The 16617-nt window shown below is 32.4% G+C and overlaps 1 protein-coding gene across 9 annotated transcripts in view; it reads right to left on the bottom strand.

The window, feature by feature from the left end:
• The window catches only part of TBCK (TBC1 domain containing kinase), a 220534-nt gene that overhangs the window by 150502 nt on the left and 53415 nt on the right, over nt 1-16617 (bottom strand). For 7 of the 9 annotated variants that reach the window (XR_006710750.1, XM_045471153.1, XM_045471148.1 and 4 more), the window contains 3 exons: nt 10118-10232; nt 8065-8138; nt 370-511 (listed from right to left, as the gene is read on the bottom strand). Coding sequence is in view for 8 of the 9 variants with exons in the window: in XM_045471153.1 (XP_045327109.1) it covers nt 370-511; nt 8065-8138; nt 10118-10232 (331 nt within the window). In the remaining variant the exon portion in view is untranslated. Of the gene's footprint in view, nt 1-369; nt 512-3507; nt 3624-8064; nt 8139-10117; nt 10235-11023; nt 11030-16617 lie in introns of those variants that run through there. The other 2 variants (XM_045471160.1, XM_045471168.1) reach the window with 2 other exon arrangements.

Raw genomic sequence — 16617 nt, 5'->3', positions numbered from 1 at the left:
GAGAACAGGAGAGAAGAAGGTATTTAGGGAAGAAAGAATACCACAGAATGGAGAGAGAGCATGCAAAGAGTATAAGCAGCTTTAGAGTAAACATTTCTGGAACTGTTTAATTTTTTACACTTAGTATGGTGTAAGTTTTTTCATACTTAGCAAAAGTACAAAACAAACACTTCTAAAGATACCAAAATATATGCAAATAAATTGTCAAACAAGATTTTTTAACAAGTCAAATAGATTTATGTGTTTTTCCCTCATACCTAGTCAATCCAGAAAGCAAAAATGTATTATGGTTAAGTAGTTTTCCTATCCAAAAAACTTATTCTAATAAGCATACAATTTCTTTTTAGTTTAATATTTCTTTATACATACCACAGAAAGCTCAAATAAAATTATTCCAAGAGACCACACATCTGATTTGGGGCCAGATGGCAATGGCTTTTCACTTGGCATATGATCAGTGCTTTTGACAATTCCTTGTGCAATTACCTCGGGTGCCAAGTATGATGGATACCTAAAATGATACATTAAATAAATGAACAATTACTACAAACTACAAAGGGGTAAAAGTAATATTACATTTTTACAATCAGTATGGTAAGATCTAAGTAAAAGTCCAGGGAAAATAAATTAACAAACTTTGCAAGGAAGAATTCTAAACTAACCATCATAATACAGGTCTTCGTGTCTAGAATCAAGAGAAAATATGTATGAGTCTCAAATAATTTTAAAGCTACTATGTCTCTCTGAAGCTGTAGTTCTTCTCTTTGTTTTCTTCTCTTTCTGACACATGCCTTCTTCCAGCATTCTGTTTCCAGGTGTTTTTCCTTTCCTTCTTACTTCCTGTCTTCTCCCTACACCTATTATTTAAAGTACATTTTATCTTTGAAAATAGTATGTATTCTTTTAAGTAGTCGGAATGTCAAAATCTTTAAAAATACATACATTGAAAAGTAAGACTCTCCCATCTCTGTACTCCAGGCACCCATACATATTTATATAGAGATAAACTTGACCATCCATCACCACTGTTCCATGGGGCAGCATACTATACACACTACTCTGCACACCTTTGTTTTTCCACTTAGAGCTCATTTTAGAGATCATTCTATAAAAATAAGTGTAGATTTGCCTCATTCTCTTTGAAAACTGAAAAATTTCATTGTATTGATGCACTTAATTTATTTGACCAAACTGTGAAGGACATTTTGGAAGTTTCATTCCTACACAGATAATCAATTGAGATCTAATCTATTTATTGATACCCTATTTCCCCCCAAGTAGTCCATAGTACCAGTTTCTACCACAAATAAAATCTCTACATACATGTTGGTATGCATCTTGGCTCCCTATTTTGTTCCATTGGTAAGCTTGCCTAACACTGTACCATTGTACTCTTTTAAGTCTATAACATTACATAAATAATTGCCAATATTGCTAAATTAAATCCTCTCAAAACACACACATCTTTTAATTTCTCTGCAAGAGTGTCTAGGTACTTTTATTTAATTTTATATTTAATAGTTACATTATTTATATTATAGTTTTATACTATTAATTTAACAATTAAATAATATTGTTATAATATAGTTATTATTTATATTATTAATTTAATATTTAATAAATATAATTGTGTATAGCATATAATTTAATTAATAAATAATATATAATAATGTTCTTATTTATATTAACTTATAATAATGTATAAATGTATATTATATAAATAATATATATTATATTCTTATTATAGTTATTTTTAATTTTTATATATTTATATATTTTTAATAATGACCCACCATTTTTATATTATTAACTTAACTAATAATTAAATATTATCATAATAATATATTAATATTATTAACTTAATATTTATATCATACATAAATAATTATATATATAGTTTTACATATATATAAAACTATCTTGTCAAGGTTTCTCTCTAATACACACACACACACACACACACACACACACACACACACACACACAGAGCTGGAATTTTCATTGAAATTAGGTCAAATGTAGAACAGGGTGGGAAGAATTGGCATCTTTCTGATACTGACCCTAACACTCTATGAACACGATATCTCTATATTTACTTTGGCCTTTTGTAATGTCTTTTAAAAAGGATTTATGTTTCTTTCACAGAGATATTAAACATACCTGATTAGTTTCTTATCAGGTATTGTATATATTTTGCTGATTTGTAAGTAATTTCTTTGTATTAATTTTATATCTACAACCTCACTAAACCCTCATCTTTTATGGGAGAATTCTTTTGAGTAGTCTTGTAGATAATCAAATCAGTTGTGCTTACCTGATTTGTTTAAAGTAACAGTTTTGTTTCCTCCTTTCTATCATTATAGCTCTTAGTGCAAAACTTTCTATTGGTGTTAACCATGAATAAATTTTGAAAATTTTTGAATACCTCTTCTGTATTTATTACAAATGGAACATATGATTCTTTTCATTTATATGCTAATGAGTTTAAATACATTGATTCCCTGATGTTTAACCAACCTTGCATTCCTAGAACTTTTGTTTCTAGTAATTTCACTGAGAAATAATAATTTTATCTTCTTTCCATTGTTGATATTTATCTGATTTCTTTTCCTTGTGCAACTACATTCATTAGTACCAGGAATACATTGTCAAATGACAGTGGTGTTAATAAATATTGTGTTTAAAACCTGAAAACTTTGGGTTGAGATCAGTCTCTCTTTCTAATAACAGGCAGATATAGATAAATGGATGATTTTCACTACATTAAGGAAGTATTCACATAGTTCTTTTTTTTTTTTTTTTTTTTTTTCAACGTTTATTTATTTTTGGGACAGAGAGAGACAGAGCATGAACGGGGGAGGGGCAGAGAGAGAGGGAGACACAGAATCAGAAACAGGCTCCAGGCTCTGAGCCATCAGCCCAGAGCCCGACGCGGGGCTCGAACTCACGGACCGCGAGATCGTGACCTGGCTGAAGTTGGACGCTTAACCGACTGCGCCACCCAGGCGCCCCCACATAGTTCTTTTTTATTAAGAAAAAATTTTAATGAAAATGTTGCGATGTTAAATCTATCAGATGTTTGTAAGAATCCAGAGAAATGACTGAATTTTACTTCTGATATATTATTACTGATATATGCTCTATTAAATTATGTTTATAGATTTCCTAAGCCATCTGAATATTTAGGGAGGGAGGGAGGGAGGGAAGGAGGGAGGAAGGGAGGGAGGGAGGGAGAGAGAGAGAGAGAGAGAGAGAGAGAGAGAGAGAGAAAGAATCCCAAGTGGACTCTGCACTGTCAATGCAGAGCCCAATGTGGGCTCAAACCCACAAACCATGAGATCATGACCTGAGCTAAAATTAAGAATCAGACACTTAACCAACTGAGCCACCCAGATGCCCCAAGTACAGGAAAAGTTTTAGCAGGAAATTCAACAGCAAATATAAAGGAATTGGTAAGAAAATCATATTATTGTGTAAAATATCTTCCTATCAGACTAAAATACCTACCTTCTGTCTTCTAAACTCAAAAATGTAAGCCATTTTATTTAATAAAAAAGACAAAGTCTTAGAACTCCAGGGTGGCTCAGTTGGTTGAGTGGTTGAGCATCCAACTTTGGCTCAGGTCATGATCTCGTGTTCCTGACTTTGAGCCCCATATCCGCTCTCTGTGGTCAGCACAGAGCCCACTTCAGATTCTCTGTCTCTCCCGCTTGTGCTTTCTCTCTCTCACAAAAATAAATAAAACATTTAAAAACAGACAAAGCCTTTATAAACAGTATACTCTATAAAATGTGTCAAACTTCTAACTTTAATTTTCTAATGAATTCATTTTATGAATAATTCCATAAAATCTTAAGTTGATTTGTTGAGATGGAAATTATTTCTTCTCTCAGTGAATCCCCATGATATTTTCTCTGTATCTTTATGGTTCTCTAATGACTATAAGATACTTATTTTACTTGTTTCATATGTATGTAATGGACTATACACAATATGTAATACTACCCATTTTTATGTTTTGTTTTTTTCTATGTTTATAATACTTAGTAAACAAAAATTTACCCTCCTTCAAAAAAACCACAATTTGAGGGCATCTGTGTATCATATTCACTTTTATAAATCCTCTGCAACTACCAACACATTTTAATTGTAAGATGTGCTCAGTTAATTTGTGCTAAAAAATAACATTTCCTTTAAAAAACGTCCATTAAGACTACCTTACAGACAATTTTTTAAAAGTTTGTTTATTTTGAGAGTGGGAGTGAGGATGCGTGTGTGTGAACAGGGAAGGAGCAGAGAGAAAGCAAGAGAGAGAATCCCAAGCAGACTCTGCAGTGACAGTACAGAGCCCGAGGTGGAGCTTGATCTCACAAACCATGAGATCATGACCTCAGCCAAAATCAAGAGTTGGACACCTAACTGACTGAAGCACCCAGATGCCCCTTTACAGGTGATTTAAAAAGCAGACAGTACATAAGTTTCAGATATATTGAGAAGTACTAAATTTAAATCTTACTACCTATAAACAAAAGAAACAAAAACAGGTTCTTCTGGGTGGCTCAGTCTGTTAAGTGTCTGACTTCAGCTCAGGTCATCATCTTGTGGTCTGTGAGTTCAAGCCCCATGTTGGGCTCTGCTGACAGCTCAGAGCTTGGAACCTGCTTCAGATTCTGTGTCTCCCTCTCTCTGTCCCTCCCCAGCCCCTCCATCTCTCTCTCTCTCAAAAAAAAAAAAAATATATATATATATATATATATATATTTTTTTTTTAAAAGAAACACAAACAGCTTTAGAAATGAAAATGAGTAGAATTCTGCCCTACTTATTGCATAGGTGCATACCCTTTCTTCATTTGTCATCAGACTTAGTCATGAGCACAATTATCTGGCCTTTTCAATTCTAGGATATTAGATTATTATGGCACCCTGCAATAATGACAATAAAAATGTATAAGTATATGGAACATCTATGTAATATATGCAATGTAGACACTCAAATATTAGTTTCATTTCTCTTCCTGTGTTAGTCTATAGCCACCTCCTCACACTATGATGGCCAGTACTTAACTGACATGTAAAATATAAGTCAATTAAATCAGAGAATATACCTTAAATTCAAATGGGTAAATTAGGTTTTTAAATTTCCATTTTAATACAATGATGATGATGATGATGCTACTAATATCCACCTTTAATTTGCTCATATATTTCCTCTCATGTACAAATTTCTATTATGTTATTTTACCCTAACGTGATCATATTGCTCTTTTAAATGATATCTCTGGAAACAATTGCAGCCTAGTGGAAGAAGTATGTCTTTGGTATTATTATAATACCTGTATTGCAGTTTCAGTTCTACATAGAACTGTGGTTTCTTAATCTGAAAATAGGAATAATAATGTCTACCTCACCAAACTGTTATAAATATTAGTACCTAAAGATGTTTTTATAAAAATGGAAAATATGATGCAAATACAACACTGTATTTCTAATCATCATCACCATAATACATCTAGAAGGCAAACTGTTTATTTTTAATCCTGATTTCCAGCATATCTTATCCAAAAATAATGCTGTGGGTAGTTAAAAATCAAGCAATGCTATGGGTAAATCATTATACCTAAAACTTCCAACTGGTAATCTCTAGAAGCATAGAGGTGATCCTTGCTCCAAAAATTTGAATTTCCCTTCAAATCAAGAAATAATTAAACTAATTAAAATAATAAACCCTAGGATTGATTTTAAATATAGACACTCTTCTTTTAACAAGTGTTTCTTCTTTAGCATAGCATTTCAACACTCAAAGAAAATTAACAGAACTCTGCCTTAAGTATGACTAGTGAGGTAAACAAAAGTGGCTTTCATTATCTGTTTGATGTTTTAACAAGGTATTAAGCTACTGGCCAACTGAAATGAATGTCCAATTTCTAACTCTTTACAATATTCTGAAACAGATGTTAACATTTTACTTTGTTGTTCCTCAATATTTGTCTTTTGAATCAACGGCAAGCTTCTTCTGGTGTAAATATTTTCTTTCATGCCTTAGCTGTTTGATCACTTTATTTTTCCTGGCTAATGTTTCACATTTTGCTCTTTGATACTTTCTGGTCAGACCCTTTGGGTTCAAGACTTCAAAGTAAACCAGAACAAATGGCACACAAGACCAATTCTACCCAAGCATTTTAAATTCAAATGTGGTTCTTCAACATGCTTGGTGTGCTTTACAAAAAGTCACTTCCTTTCTTGTATTCATCACTAAATAAAGCACCTTTCAATAAAAGGTAAAAAATTAAAGTAATTTTTGTTTACACTGTGTTTTTGGAGTTCTTCTCTCACACAGATTGATCTAGACAACGTGAAGCAGCAGCAGCAATCACATACTTCCTATCAGACTACTGCTCCCTACAGTGGTAGAGCATTTGACTGCAGACTACTGCTCCCTAAAAGGTACTTCAAAAGGCAATTATCACATAGGAAAGAAGACATTAGGGCTTTATTGTGGACTTATTCTTATTACATTCAAAGGTTTTTTTTTTTAAACAAATAAAATGTAGGCTATTTTTATAAGATAGTTTTCATGCTTGGAAAACAATTGCTTGTTTCCTATGACCACAAGTTTTGGTATACAAAACTATATGATTAATTTATTGTACATTACTATAAATAGGCCACCAAAAGAGGACATTTTCCCATTAAACAATGAGCCTCTGGAGAACAAGAACCTACCTTATCCATTTTTGCACATCCAGCAGCCAGAAGAGAAGGTGCTCAATAAATGTTGTCTTAATAAATAAAGAAGGAATGACTAAGCAATTTATTTTAAGATTATTAGCTATGGTCTAACAAAAATTTTAGGTAGAAACTTACAATTTACTTTATAAAGATAAAAGGATAAATTATAAATGAATCCCTTTTTTTAAACATCTAATTAAAGCAATGTTCTCCTGCAGAAACACACGCCATGACTCCAAACCATAATTCTTGGTAATGGAGTGACAAAACTGATTTGAGAGAGCCCAAAGAGCAAAATGCAAATGGGCACTATTAAAAAAAATCACAAAGCAACTGAACATTATGGTTAAAATATCTAGATTAGATAACACTATTATGTTAATTTTAATTTCCTTGTTTTGATACTTGTTTTGTGGTTATGTAAGAAAATTCCTTTTTTAAGAAATACAAACTGAAGTATTTAGGGGTAAAAGGCCATCATATGCATTAATTGCTCTTAAATGATACAAAAAGTACTTATATGAACATACACATATACGAGTAAGAAAAAAGAAAGAGAGAAAACAAGAGTAGTGAAATGTTAATCTTTGGGGAATCTAAGTGAAGGCAATAGAGTGATTCTTTGTACTATTTTGAAACTTCTATGTATTGAAAATAATGTGAAAACTAAACACTCAAAAAATAAAAGAATTATATTATTAAAATGTCTAAAAAGCAACCACACAATAAATACAACACAAAATCTGTATCACAAGCATTTAGTTGAGAACAGGATAAAATAAACTTTCCTTTCTTGGAGGCCGACATAAATTAAAATTCTATCAGAAGTGATCAAATAAACCTCTCCAAACTTAAACACAGACTTTCTACCCTATTACCTCTGATACCTACAATGACTCAGTTTGAGTCTTAACATGCAATTATATCTTAGAGAACAAGGAATTAAACTTAGAAACAATAGAAAATAATATGAGAACAATTTTTCTCAGTCTTTTAAGGAACACACATTAAGTGAGAATCTGGCCAACCTTCTTGCCTTAATTTTACCTAATTCTGGATGAAATAAAATTAATTATCAAGCATTAAAAGGTAAAGAAGGTCAATAGTCTATTAGCCTCTGACAATTCAATGAAATATCAACATCAGATATATTTTGGATACTGGGAAAAACTCATTGTCTACTCTTTTAAAAGTATATGGAAGATAAAAATATGTTAATAAAGAAAAGCTAGTTTTTTATTAGAAAGCAGTATCACCATTAACAGAATACACATTTCATCAAATATTACAAAGTTTAAGACACAACTCAGAAGAAAAGAAAACATATCCTCACCCAATTGGGAAATCAACATCATCACCATGAGCTGTCATGTGATAAAGTCCAAATTTAGCCAATTTAACATGTCCCTACAATAATAATAATAAAACATTATTAAATATTTTAATATTATTAGTAGGAAAAAATATCATTATGTATCATAAGTAAGGAAATCACCATTAGTGAGGTACATTAAGAAAAAATTGTATTTTATCATAACTATAATAAAAACTATTTGCCAATGTGTGAAGCCTGCTTTATTCTCATTACAAATATATGTATATGTATATGCATACATGTATGTATAGATATACACATATATATTACTTGTATATAGATCTCAAAACAACACTTAAAAAATTAAATTTATATTTTTATAAAAATATAAAAATTTTCCAGATATGTTGACAAAACAAAAAAAGCAGAAATGTTCTCATTTGTCTTGAATCCCTGCTTGGAACATTTTTGGTAATTTTCACAAGATAATTTTTTTTTTTTTTCAAGGAGTTCCAAGTCCATTCATAATGTCATAAATTTAACCCTGACATGGGAATTCTTAACTTGAAAATATTAGTTACCAAATCATGAAGATATTAGTGAATCTGCTAGATTTCCAACAATCATTTATAATGTTTGAAAAAGCCATAATTATCACAAGAGATTCTTAATAAAAGACAAATATAAATTTTGTAAGTCTCTTAAGTTTTCCTCCTTTTAGATATTTAAGACTTTAAAACACATTAAGTTGATTTAAAATTTTTTTTTTCTTTTTCTCAAGAACTTTACTTCTCAGCATTACAAAACATTTATATCTCAAAACAACTCAGATTGGTTATATACTCCACTGCCATAAATATGAAATGAATGAGTACCATTTTAGCTTTTATGATTTTTAATACCATAGCATAATTGTATTAAAAGTCTAGAAAAGAATCAGAGGAAAATAATAATCCTTCTAATATAAAAAATAATTCCCAAGACAAACTTCTTTCAAAGCTATTTTAAATGCTTATGAAAAAATGAAAGTATGATTATTCCTGAAAATATACCATTTTGCTACCCATAATTCTCTTACAGAGGTTGACTTGCTTCTTATTAATCACCCATAAGATTTCCAAGTAAAGAAGTGGTACTCCAATAAAAAAGGAAACTAGGTATGAACAGTTGGTAAATAAAGAAGATAATGGGGAATAAAAAAAAGAAGAAAAAATAGGGAGGAAGAATAATAAACAGGAGAAAATGCAAAACAGTTGTACTATCAGAAAAATACTCTGTGTCAATAGAGTTTTCTTTAAATGAAAGCAAATTCAGGGGTGCCTGGATGGCTTAGTCGGTTAAGTGACCAACTTTTGATTCCAGAGCAGGACATGATCTCACGATCCATGAGATTGAGCCCATGTCATCCAGCTCTGTACTGAAAGAAGGGAGCCTGCCTGGGATTCTCTCTATCCCTCTCCCCCTGCTCCTCCCATGTATGCATGTGTGTGCTCTCGCTCTGTCTCTCTCTCTCAAAATAAATAAACATTTTTTAAAAATGAAAGCAAATTCAGAGGAGTGGACTGGGAAGCTATAATGCATACTTTTCAGAAAGTGAATGAAAGGAAAAACAAAACATGAAGTTAGAAAATGAATCTTGAGGAAAAAGGAATAATGCATGTGAAAAAAACACATGGACTTAAAAAATTTAAAGATAGTTTTTTTTATTGTTTATTTATTTTTGAGAGGGGGGACAGGAAGGTCAGAGAGGGGGCGACAGAGGATCTGAAGTAGGCTCTGTGCTGACAGTGGAGAACTCGATGTGGGGCTAGAACTCACGAACTCCAAGATCATGACCTGAGCTGAAGTTGGACACTTAATTGACAGAGCCACCCAGGTGCCCCATAAAGGTAGTTGTTTTTTTCCTAACTGCCACAAGTATATCACTTTCATACAGCCATTTCATTATGAGTATTATTAAAACATATTTGTATTCTAAAGACCCTCTGATAGAGTGGGTCTAATTTCAGTAGCTTCCAACCACAAATAACAAATAAAATATTTGTTACTTAATTTATTATTTGACAATTACCTTTCTGTCCAAAAGAATATTATGAGGAGAAAGTGCCCGGTGTACTATACCATGTTTGTTCATATACTGCAAACCCTGAAGTACCTCAAATGCTATGCACAAAACCTTTGAGTAGCTACAAAGAAAAAAAAAAGTCACAGATCAATAGATACAATTACAAAGCAGATACAGAACCTGTTTTAAAGAATGAAATGACATTATAAAAATTGAAAGAGTTGTATTTTTATTATTCCTCTTCAGAGAAAATACGATCTATAAATTTTATAAAATATCCACTACATACATATTTTGGATTTTATGATTACAACAGAATTGATCTGGCAAAGATCCTACAGTTTTCTAAGCCTACTCTAACAGCAGGGAGGGAGTTGAATTTTGGTGATGCACAATTAACCTTCTACAGGTTTGTCTTTGCCAAATTATCTGGGAAGTTTCAAATATAAGGCAGAACTAAGTCAATGAAAACCACCTTTCCTGCTCAAGACAAAATACCTAAGTTCCTGAAAAATAGCTAAAATATATTTTATGGTAGATGGACACGAGGTTACTTTCCATATCCACAAAACAACCCCTAGCAACTGACAATTTATCAAACATTTCTCTTTAATTCTTCCTAAGCCATCTTCCAGTGGAATGCCCAGTTTCTCTCTTTTTCCATCTCTTTCCATTTTTTTTTTTAAATCAAGAACCATTAACATGGGAAGTTAGGGATGATATAAGGAAAGTGGGAAAGACTAATTCAGACCCAATCCCCCAAACTATCAATATTAACATTTTTGTACAGATTTCTTTTCTACTCATTTTTTGACATTTTATCTATCTATCTATCTATCTATCTTAATTGGTTTATATTATGCTTTTTTTTTTAAAGATTTTTGTTTTTTTGTAAGTAATCTCTACATTCAACATGGGCTCAAACTCCCAACTCCAAGATAAGTCACATGCTCTACCAACTGAGCCAGTCAGGTGCCCCTGACATTTTAAATTAGACTTTTAAAAATTAAATATCTACAGGTAATCACTAAAACTAATTTTTTAAAAGGTATAAATAAGCCAACAGTAAAGATAAATAAAAAAAAATAGTCAACCTCAAAGCTGGTAGAATAAAAGGAAAAAAAGAACAAAGAACAAATTGAACAATTAGAAAATAACAGACTTTAATTAGGATGTATCAAACATCATATTAAATGTAAATGCAAACATCTAAACTGAAAGATAAAAATTGTCAGATTACATAGGAATTAAGCCTCAATTATATTCAGGCTATAAGGAACCCACATTAAATAAAAGGCATACATTAAAGTAAAAGGATGGAATAACAGATCACTGATTATCACGGGCTTGCTTGGAGGGACGGGTTGACTGCAAGAGAATATGTGGAAAATTTACCTGACAGAACTGTTATGTTCTTGATTTTGATGATGATTACACTACTGAGTTTGTCAAATTGACTGACCTGTACACTAAAAAAGTTATATTTTAAAATATGTAAATTACAGCTCAATAAACCTGATGTTAAAAAAGCTGAAGAAAATTTTCAAAAAAATATTTGTAATATGACTCCCTCCTCCAAATTAAATCCATAAGAAAGAGCAAGACATGAAAAGCTAAAATCCCTTTCCTCTCATCCTAGTCTGACTTTCCAGAGGTATCCATCCTTAGCAACTTCTGTTTTTAATTCTGCTGGTTAGATTTTAGTTAACATTATTAAGTCTTTGCTATGCAAGATGATATAATTAATATACTTTTACAACATTCCCATTTTCCTTTCCCAACTCCTGATTTTTATTAGTTATATTATTTTTAAATTATCGAATTTTATAGATGAAACGAAAGAAATCTACATTCCTTTCTTGAAGGCTAAACAAATAAACAAGTAAATATATGATACACAGTAATTACGTGCTAAGGAGGAAAAGGAAGAGAGAATGTGGGATAGCAGGTTGCTATTACATGTAGAGAAGGAAGATCAAGGAAGGCATCACTAAGATGACATTTGTGCAGAAATCTAAAGGAAGTGAAAAAGACATGTAGCTCTCTGGGAAATACGTGATTCAGGCAGAGGGCACAGGACGCAAGTCCTGAACTGGAAGATTGCATAGCAGTTCAAAAAGTGCAACAAAGCCACTGTGCATGCGGTAGAGTGAGCAAAGGGCAAGGTGTTAGGAGATGAGGGCAGAGACATAACAAGGAGCCAGATTATGTAAGGCTATTTAGGCCATTGTAAAGCCTTTGGCTTTCACTCTGAGACAGATGGGAAGTGGTTGTCACATTGCTATACTATGATTAGTAAATATTCATTGTAGAACTAAGAAAACAATATACTCCTAAGCCACTTAACCCCTAGCTCTCAAGAGAAAATGTATCAGTCATCAGGATTTGATGGATACTATAATTTCATAATTATACCTCTATTATGAAGGTTATCATCAGCTATCATCATTTTTATACTTCTTACTAATTTTGTATTTACATTTTTATTTACATCCATGAGAAAATTTTTCATAAGGGTGGCATGAGTAGGAAATTTTAAAGCATGGTCTTAAAATGTCTTATTCTTGTCTTTAAACTTGGCAAAAGATTTCTCTATTGTCCTTTATTAATAGTAAGAAGTCCAATATCAATCTAATTTCGTTGTAGACACCTTGTTATTCCCCTCCGGAAGCTTGGGATTCTTTTTCACTTTATCTTTAGACTTTTACGATTTTAGTCCAGTATATCTAGAGTATGGGCATTTGTGCATTTGTTAGTAAGCAATAGGTGTGGCTTTTAACCTGAAGACTCAAATTGTTGCATTAGCAGGAGAATTAAGAAGGAAAAGTATATTTGTTATGTCTTTGTTTTCTCCCTCTACTATATCTTTTAGTTAGAACTCTTAGAGGGCAGGTGAAAATTACATCTATTCTTGAGATCAACTTTCTGTTTTATTTACTATGAGTCTGGCCTTTAGTCCTATCTCTTCTACTATTTAATTTCCAAGGTCTTTGCTCTGTTCTCTAGTTGTTCTTTAATAGATCCTTTTCTTTTGATTATGGATACATTATTCTTTTGAATCTCTCTGAAGATAGTTATTAGAATTCTGTTAATAATTAAGGGGAAAAGAAGGGTGTTATCTTTATTTTCTCTGGGGTGTTTCTGTTTTTTTTTTTTATTTGCTTTTTTTTTCCCCCACTTCCCTTGGCTTTCTTTCTCTCAGACTATTTTTTCCTCAAATGTCTGGTAATCCTTAGTTGCCAGCCATACTTTAAAACAAAGCAATAAACTGACATTCTTCATAAAGTATGTAAAAAAAGAAATAATAAAAGTTGCTATTTATAAGGAATGCTTATTTGAGACTCAGTAGGTTAAGCATCTGACTCTTGATTTTGGCTTAGGTCATGATCTCAAGGTCATCCCCAAGCCCTGACTCTGAGCTGAGTGTGGAGCCTGCTTAAGATTTTCTCTCTCCCTCTTCTTCTGCCCTTCCCCTGCTTGCTCCTGTGCTCTCTCTCAAAAAAAAAGAACACTTATTTAAATGATTTCTCTTTATCAAGCAGTTTCCCCCATATTAAAGAAGATTTTTTTTTTTCAATGTTTATTTATTTTTGGGACAGAGAGAGACAGAGCATGAACGGGGGAGGGGCAGAGAGAGAGGGAGACACAGAATCGGAAACAGGCTCCAGGCTCTGAGCCATCAGCCCAGAGCCCCACGCGGGGCTCGAACTCACGGACCGCGAGATCGTGACCTGGCTGAAGTCGGACGCTTAACCGACTGCGCCACCCAGGCGCCCCATGTTTCCCCCATATTAAAGTGCCACAACAACTACTCAAGCAAATAGGAAATGTGTGAAACAAAAACAATTTGAAAGTAACAAGAGTTTTCCTAAACAGCCTCAAAAAAGAAACCAACTTTGTAAAGGAAAAGATTCTGAACTTTAAAACAACTATAGTGATACTGGTAATATGTGCATGTGAAAGAATGCAGACCTGTCTCTTTTTAAAAACAAAGAAAAATTTTCCTTGACATTGACTAACAAGATAAGAACTTAATTTTCTAAACTCATTTGACTCTATAAGTCATGTTTACCATAGTAATCTGTCTTGTCCTCGTTGTCCTTTTCTCCAACATGCACACACATAATTCACAAAATCTTAAAAGCTGATGCCATATTCAGCTGTGACACTAGAGGACCTCAGTTGCACACTACTTCAATATAGATGCCTTCCTTAAGAAATTAAAACCAAACCTTTAAAGTGATTTTTCCATTAAACCAGTTCTCAAACAGCTGAACAGAGAAGACTACATGTTCTATTTTGACAACTTGTTTTTGCTGATTATAAAATATAATTGGAAAATACTTCCATGTCAAAAAGCACATTCATGCTATTATAGAGTTGATAAGCATATATGCTGAAATAATTTTTAAATATTCAAACATATAAAACTGAAGCTCATGACATACCTTTCCTTAGCTATTACTTGAGAGTATTATAGCTAATGGACTCAGTACTCTTCTAAATCAGAGTAAATCAGATTTGGTTTTCTGCCCTATTGTAGGATTTAATTTTTAAATTTATTTTAAAATACAAGTATAAAGGAGAAGAAAAAGATAGTGTTATTTTCTATAATGAGACGATAGAATCAGTATTTGTGAAATTCTGTATATTTACTTGTTTTTAAAGCTCTATTCTCTAATACTGCCAATAATTTAGATGATGAAGTCTTTTAAAATAATTATTTTGAAGTAGCTAATGCAATTATAATGCAACAGCAAAATAAAAAGTCATATGTATAGTAATAGCATGTCACAGTTAACTGAAAATGGGCTCCAGAAGGAGTTAAGATTAAGAGAGTGGGATTCTCTCTCTGTCTCTCTGTCTCTCTGTCTCTCACACACACACACACACACACACACACACACACACACACACACACACACAGATGTTGGCAGGGGATAAAAGGACTTCATCCTTCACAGTTCCCAAGTCAGAATCTTGTTAATAAAGAAATCCATCACTAATCTAGAAAATGTAAATCATACTTCAAATTATAAAAGATCCTCTTCCTTTTGAAATTTTCAGTTACTACTGCTAATTCCAGAGATTAGAAGAGTGGCATTTACTTTGTTACCATTATCCTTGACACCCTGCTAATTCCAGAGATTAGAAGAGGAGCATTTACTTTGTTACCATTATCCTTGACACCCTGAGAAGTTTAATGAGCATAAGAATCTTTGGTGATTATAAAAACATAGATATGGCCAAAAAGGTAGCTTTCAAAATAATGATTAATAGTTTTTAATAAAGCAAAGTGACATTTTAAAATACTTTCATTTATATTTAAACGCATCAATTAAGTGGCCATTAGCTGCTTGGTACTGTGTTTTTTTTTACACCACTGTGTTTTTAGGTTCCATGGATCTCAAGAGAAAGAACTGATCTCTACAACCAAGAAACCTGCAGTATAGTTGTCAAGACAGATTTATAAACTAATAATTTTAATACAATTGAATTCACAGCATTTCATTACAACTATAATTCAATTAAGTTAGCAGATGAGAGTCATCCTTTTCTTCTGTCTTATAAGAAAGAAAACATGAACATCTATTTATTACATTGGTGAGACCAAAGCAGGTCTACAAAAATAAATCTTGAGAAAGTAGGATTAAAATTTAAAAAGAAAAAAAAGTCACTACCACCATCACCATCACAAGCAATAACAACTGACAATAACTTCTAGGCATGAGTCAACTTGGTTGTGTCTGAATTGCGAACATGGCTTAATGAATTCCAAAACTACTAGGTTAGTACAATACTAAGTATACTTGTTTATCCCTTTCCAGATGTATTTCAAAGGAAGTTTACACTGTGTTTCTGATTCAATCATCCCTAAATTATTTATAGCTGTTTAGCTTACCAGATTAAAACATACTGAGGCCAAGATCATGGGTTTAATATCTATAAGGATTGGCTTGCTTCACATGTACATAGCCATAGATTTTCATCTAACTCCAGCCAATATTGCCAAATACAGATTGTTTGTCACAATGAGACGTTGTTCAACCTCTATTTACTTAAAACATTCTGATTTTCAACCACAATTTCCTATACTTCTCTGAGGACCTGCGCTTTAATCTCATTAAGTCCTTGAGACCCTTGTTTTCTAAGCCTCCTCTGTTATCTCAACCAGCCCTGTTTTGACATCCTTCTTTTATTCTAGATCTATTCTGTCACTTCAACTCTTTTGGGGGGTGGGGGATAGAATTCTTCATGGCTTCTCATCTGATGGCTCTACCCCTGGGAGAATTGGACTTCTCTGTATTCTGACAGTACATAGTTGAAGAGCTTATTAATTCTATGGTAATAATTTTTATATAGGTTTGTCTCTCTCACTGTAGCCTGAGGCAGGTACTAGCTTATTCACCTTGCAATCCCTATATCTATCACAGTAACTATAAGGTAGGTGTTCAATAAATATATTCAATGACATCCATGATGGTGCAAGAGGGTGCAGATAACAA

Source organism: Leopardus geoffroyi, chromosome B1 (genome assembly GCF_018350155.1).
Source record: "Leopardus geoffroyi isolate Oge1 chromosome B1, O.geoffroyi_Oge1_pat1.0, whole genome shotgun sequence".
NCBI lineage: Eukaryota > Metazoa > Chordata > Mammalia > Carnivora > Felidae > Leopardus > Leopardus geoffroyi.
The sequence above is the reverse complement of the archived record's forward strand: the minus strand, read 5'-3'. Positions and strand labels throughout refer to the sequence as shown.